At 52.8% G+C, this 5663-nt stretch overlaps 1 protein-coding gene across 3 annotated transcripts; it reads left to right on the top strand.

Moving 5' to 3' along the window:
- Positions 1-495: 495 nt before the first annotated feature.
- On the top strand, positions 496-5428 carry Aldh1b1 (aldehyde dehydrogenase 1 family member B1). Of its 3 annotated transcripts, none has more exons than XM_048420320.3 (2): positions 496-654; positions 3255-5428. In XM_048420320.3, exon 2 carries the CDS (start codon positions 3263-3265, stop codon positions 4820-4822), a length of 1560 nt encoding a protein of 519 aa, XP_048276277.3. In that variant the 5' UTR covers positions 496-654; positions 3255-3262; the 3' UTR covers positions 4823-5428. The 3 variants fall into 3 exon arrangements, with proteins under 3 accessions (XP_048276277.3, XP_048276278.3, XP_085533322.2); XM_048420321.3 differs by lacking the exon at positions 496-654 and adding an exon at positions 685-914; XM_085677196.2 differs by lacking the exon at positions 496-654 and adding an exon at positions 1500-1685.
- Positions 5429-5663: the final 235 nt, after the last annotated feature.

Here is a 5663-nt window from a genome sequence, read left to right as displayed (position 1 = left end):
TTCTTGACTGCATTTTAGGTTGTTTTTTGAAAATTTGTGTTATTTTAAAATGTCCAATTCCTGCAAACCCCACAGAGTCTTGGCCCAGTGACCATCCTCAGTTCAAAAACAGAGACTGACGGTCAGTGTAGAATAAACAACATTGCCCGTTTTTTATTAGGAGTGTTTCTCTGCTCGCGATTCTCAGAGCTGGGATTTTTAGTACTGTTCTAGTCTAACAGGCTCAAAAATGCTGATCACATAAGCAAGGTCTGTCAATGACGGACTTTTAGGGAGGGTCTCCAGGTAGGAGCCTGGCTGTAATCCTGGGAAAACCCTGCCCCTCTTTGAGTCCCTCTTTCCATTGCCAAAGGCTTTGTCCTTAGGCTCTCAGACTTGAACCTCCTACTTCAGGGGAGACCAATCAGATCTGGAGGGTGCAGGATACTGGGCCAAGGATGGCTAGCAAAGGGAAATCTGGCTCCGGGGCCAAGATTCCTCAGTAGGGGGCGGTCCCGGGAGCAGGCGGAGCTTAGCTGAAGCGAAACCTCATTGGTTGCTCAGCGAATGCCCGGAGGCAGCTCCACGCCGCAGCTGGACCGACCAGAGAACGCTAAACCGCGCCAGTACTAGATCCTGAGTGAGACTCTGACTCTGAGCTCGAGCCCGCTGCAGGTAGCTACCGCCGCCCTCCCTCCGCGCTGGGGCACGGCACCCCTTCGGTCCCCGAAAAACAGGTCTCCCCCGGGTGTATTTGCAGGGCCCTTTCCACGCCTCTTTCCCTCCCCCTTCCTATCTGTCTGGGGGGGTGGGACGGGCACAGTCCTCCCAAACCTCGTCTTGGTTCTATTCCTTCACCCTCGTCCACCCGGCCAGCTGCCGCGAGAGCCACTGGCCATAGAGGAGAAGCTGGAACCTGAGCACCTTTCGCTCAGGTGGGTGTTCCCGGGTTCCGAGCATCCGGTGTTCGGGAGGAAAAGCAAAGCTAGGCCTTTGGGAATTCAAGGATGAGAGACTTCTGTAGTACTTTCTTAGAGAGGTCCCTGAACCTCTGTAGTCCCCTCCAGAGTGACTATCAACATCTGTTATCACCTGAGGGCTTTAGGGAGGCTGGTGAAGTTAAGGTGAGAAGACCGGAAGCTGAAAAGCCGGTTAACCTAAGACTAGCCACTTTCCTCCATTCCTCCATGCAAAATGAAAGCGATGGCTTGGATCCTCGAGCACAGAGGCTTGGTGTGACCGAAGAGCAGTTTGACACACACACACACACACACACACACACACACACACACACACACACCCCAGATTTGCCAGGGAGGGCTTTCCTGGTAGACATTATTTTCTGCATGGGTAGGGACATAGCTGCAGCCTTGTTTTCCTGAGTGAATTCTTCGTTCCTCTCCCTGCACATGTGGAGAGAGGGTGGAAAGTGCTGGAGGTCAGGGGTCAGGCTGGAGCAATTACATTTTGCTGTTGGGTGGAGCAAGACTCATGTGAGCCCGAAAAGGCACCGTGATTCTATCCTGGCCAGAGATGAGCTGTGTAGCTAAGTAGGAACCAGAAACGCTGCTTGGCAGTTGCTTACGGAAGTTTAGGTACTGTTTACATTTGACCGCAGCCGTTTTAGTCAAGTCTGATGTTTTCCGAAGCGGAGTTGGCACTAAACAGATCCATCTCAGCTGCTGCTTGACTTGTGCCCCAGAAGGGTAAGCCCCTTCCCACTGCGCTCCCGTCAGTGCCAGGCTGGTTCCCGAGGCTTTGAGTATTCCGACGACTGCCCTGGCAACAACCCCAGGGGGCTCTACAAGTGAGGGAACTGAGGTTTCAAATCTCTAGGGTTCTTGCTCAGGTCCCAGACCAGCTCATCGGTGTCCTTTATGGAAATCTCCACGTTCCCTTAGCCTGTCAGTAGAGTAGCTATTGTGTCTCAGGTATAATTCTAGGCACCAGAACCAATAGAACCAGAGGCCTGAATCTGATGGGAGAGTGGAATTAGTAACGGAATACAGGTTTGTGTTGTTTGTTTCGTTGAGACGGAGGAGTCTCATTTTATAGACCAGACTGACCTTGAACTCCCAAGTGCTTGTTTGGTTATAGTTGTGGGTTATAGCATCCAGCTTGAGAATGGTTTATTTATGGTTTTGGCCAGAACTAAGGAAGGAAAAGTTCTTAGTTTCTCTTGGCCCTGCCTGTAGCCGCACTAAGATTTTATGGAAAGGGTGCGACAGGCTCGGAGGTCTGCATGTGCAGATTCCAGTGGTGATACGAATTCTCGCAACTTTGCATATCTTCTGAGGCTCTGGGTATTGTCATCCTCCGAAGGGGGCTTCCTGGAGAAATTCTGGTCCCTCGGTGTCCCTTTCCTCCGAGTCTGTGACACTAGCAGTGGATGGAAGGGCAGCTGCAGAAGCCCCTGGCCTGGAGGAGGAGCTCGCCGTCACTACCACACACGTGTAAAAACAGTCTGTGGCGTGTGAGGTTGAGAAGCAATAATCTGGGGGTTCAGAGGTGTTCCAAGGTTGGTCCGTTTGTTCAGACAGTCTGTCGTGTGTCAGAGATTGTCTTCAGACTCACTACGTAGCCAGCAATGACCTTGAACTCCTGATCCTCCTGCCTCCACCTCCCAAGGGCTGGGGTTCCAGGGAGGTGCCCCATCAGTGACTGAACCCAGGCCTTGGTGTTAGCTAGGGAAGCATTCTCATCAGCTGGGCCGTATCCCCTATCCAGCTCCTGATTCTTGTGTCCCCAGACAGGGAACTAAGCAGCAGCACACAGTTGTAGTAGGAGCAGAGACGCGGAGATGTGTTGTTAAGGGAAAAACTGTTCCCAAAGGGGAGGGAGTGGGGCTGGAGAGAAGAGATTCAGCTGCTCAAACATTAAAGGGTCACAGAGGACCAGGGCTTTTGTCACACACTGGCCTTTCTGCCTCACGTCCATAGTGTGGGCTTTTCCTCAACCGTTTTATCTATCCATGGACAACATCATGTCTGGTGTGTCCCATGAGCGCCTTAAATTTCTGTTCAGAAAACACTGCAGCGGGAGGACCCAGAAGGGCCTTGCAGAGCAGGTGGTATTTCACAAGAGACCCAGAAGAGGTGCGAAAGGGGGCCAGACTTGAGGGGGATATGATGGGTGGACCAGAGAGTTCTTCGGGCCTTTGTACCCCACAGCCTATGTTTCGGGAGGTTACGCTCCTTGGCATCAGTGGGCTTTCAGATAGCCCCGCCCACTCTCACCGGTTCGCCTTGGTTTTTTTTTTCCTATCTGCTCCAAAGTCTTCAACATGCTGAGAATCCGATTCTTGGCGTACCGGCTGCTCTGCCTCCAGGGTCGGACCCCCTCGTACTCTACCGTAGCTGCGCTCCCGAACCCAATCCCAAACCCAGAGATTCGCTACAACCAGCTGTTCATCAACAACGAGTGGCGTGATGCGGTCAGCAAAAAGACCTTCCCCACAGTGAACCCCACCACCGGCGAGGTCATCGGGCACGTGGCCGAAGGTGACCGGGCAGATGTGGACCTGGCGGTGAAAGCAGCCCGGGAGGCCTTCCGCTTGGGGTCCCCGTGGCGCAGAATGGATGCCTCAGAGCGGGGCCGGCTGTTGAACCGTTTGGCTGATCTTGTGGAACGGGATCGGGTGTACTTGGCCTCTCTGGAGACCTTGGATAATGGGAAACCTTTCCAGGAGTCTTATGCCTTGGACCTGGATGAGGTCATCAAGGTGTACCGTTACTTTGCTGGCTGGGCTGACAAGTGGCATGGTAAAACCATCCCTATGGACGGTGAGCATTTCTGCTTCACCCGGCATGAGCCGGTGGGTGTCTGTGGCCAGATCATCCCATGGAATTTCCCACTGGCCATGCAAGGCTGGAAGCTGGCCCCGGCACTCGCTACAGGCAACACTGTGGTCATGAAGGTGGCGGAGCAAACCCCACTTTCTGCCCTGTACTTGGCCTCCCTCATCAAAGAGGCAGGGTTTCCCCCGGGAGTGGTGAACATCATCACTGGCTATGGCCCCACCGCGGGGGCAGCCATAGCCCAGCATATGGATGTGGATAAAGTTGCCTTCACGGGCTCCACTGAGGTGGGCCACCTGATCCAGAAAGCTGCTGGGGACTCCAACCTCAAGAGAGTCACCTTGGAGCTGGGTGGGAAGAGCCCCAGCATCGTGCTGGCAGACGCTGATATGGCTCACGCTGTAGACCAGTGTCACGAAGCCCTCTTCTTTAACATGGGCCAGTGCTGCTGTGCGGGTTCCCGGACATTTGTGGAAGAATCCATCTATCAGGAGTTTCTCGAGAGGACTGTGGAGAAGGCCAAGCAGAGGAAAGTGGGGAACCCCTTTGAACTGGACACCCAGCAGGGGCCTCAGGTGGACAAGGAGCAGTTTGAACGAATCCTGGGCTACATCCGGGCTGGTCAGAAGGAGGGGGCAAAACTTCTCTGCGGTGGGGAGCGTTTTGGGGATCGTGGCTTCTTCATCAAGCCCACAGTCTTTGGCGATGTGCAGGACGGCATGAAGATTGCTCGAGAGGAGATCTTTGGGCCCGTGCAGCCTCTGTTCAAGTTCAAGAAGATCGAGGAAGTGATTGAGAGGGCCAACAACACCAGGTATGGCCTGGCTGCGGCCGTGTTCACCAGAGACCTGGACAAGGCCTTATACTTCACCCAGGCCCTGCAAGCTGGGACCGTGTGGGTGAACACCTACAATATCGTCACCTGCCACACACCGTTTGGAGGCTTTAAGGAATCCGGCAACGGGAGGGAGCTGGGGGAAGACGGACTTAGAGCCTACACGGAGGTGAAGACTGTCACCATCAAGGTTCCAGAGAAGAACTCCTGAGAACGGCCACGTTGGAGGCCCCGCCATGTCCTGCAGTTCCGCAACATCCCGCCAGCGGGTGGAAAAATCTGACTTTAGCCCGAGTTCCAAAGGAAGTGTTACAAGAAGTCTCAGCAAATAAAGTGGTTAAATCAGAGCTGTTCTTTTTACAGTATAGATGGTGGCTGGGCTCAGAGTGCCACCCACCTCGTCCCCAGGTCCCAACCTCACTGATGACCTTCCAGTTACTGCCAGGAAACCTTAGGAGTCGCTAAAGGTGTATTTAAAGCCGTTGATTGTAGCCATACAGAGGAATGATGAATTAATCCAGCCTGAGCACAGAACGCAGAGAGAAAGAAGACAGCCTCGTGCTGAAATGCCCAAACCTGTATCTGTAGTAGAAAGCAGAGCGGTGGCCAGCAGGGACTGGGGGGAGGGGAGGAGGGGAATGACTGTGGCTATTGGACCCCTCTTGAGGAGGTCTTGAAAATGTTGTGGAATTGGGCAGTGGACATGGTTGTACAACGTTGCAATTGTACTGATTCACTACCGAATTATACTCTTAATTAGGGTATGGGAATTAATTTCATTTTAAAATTAAAATAAGCACAATGTTCTATTTGCAAATCTGTCTCATTTTTTTTTCTCTCTCTCTCTTGAACATTTTACTATCTCTGGACCTTAGAGGACCCAGGTAGTCATCTGGCCCCTCCTACCCTAAGTTTCTGGGCTTCTCTTTGATTTCTCTTGACTGATGTACACAGACCCATGCGAATATGGCTATCATTTCTGGCCAGAGCAAATCCATATTATTTAGGGACTTTCACTGTATCCTCCTAACCTTTACTGAGTCACCTCACGA

The sequence above is a fragment of the Myodes glareolus genome, chromosome 16 (assembly GCF_982192425.1).
Source record: "Myodes glareolus chromosome 16, mMyoGla1.1, whole genome shotgun sequence".
NCBI lineage: Eukaryota > Metazoa > Chordata > Mammalia > Rodentia > Cricetidae > Myodes > Myodes glareolus.
Note: the sequence above shows the minus strand (reverse complement) of the source record. Positions and strands in the feature narration are given on the sequence as shown.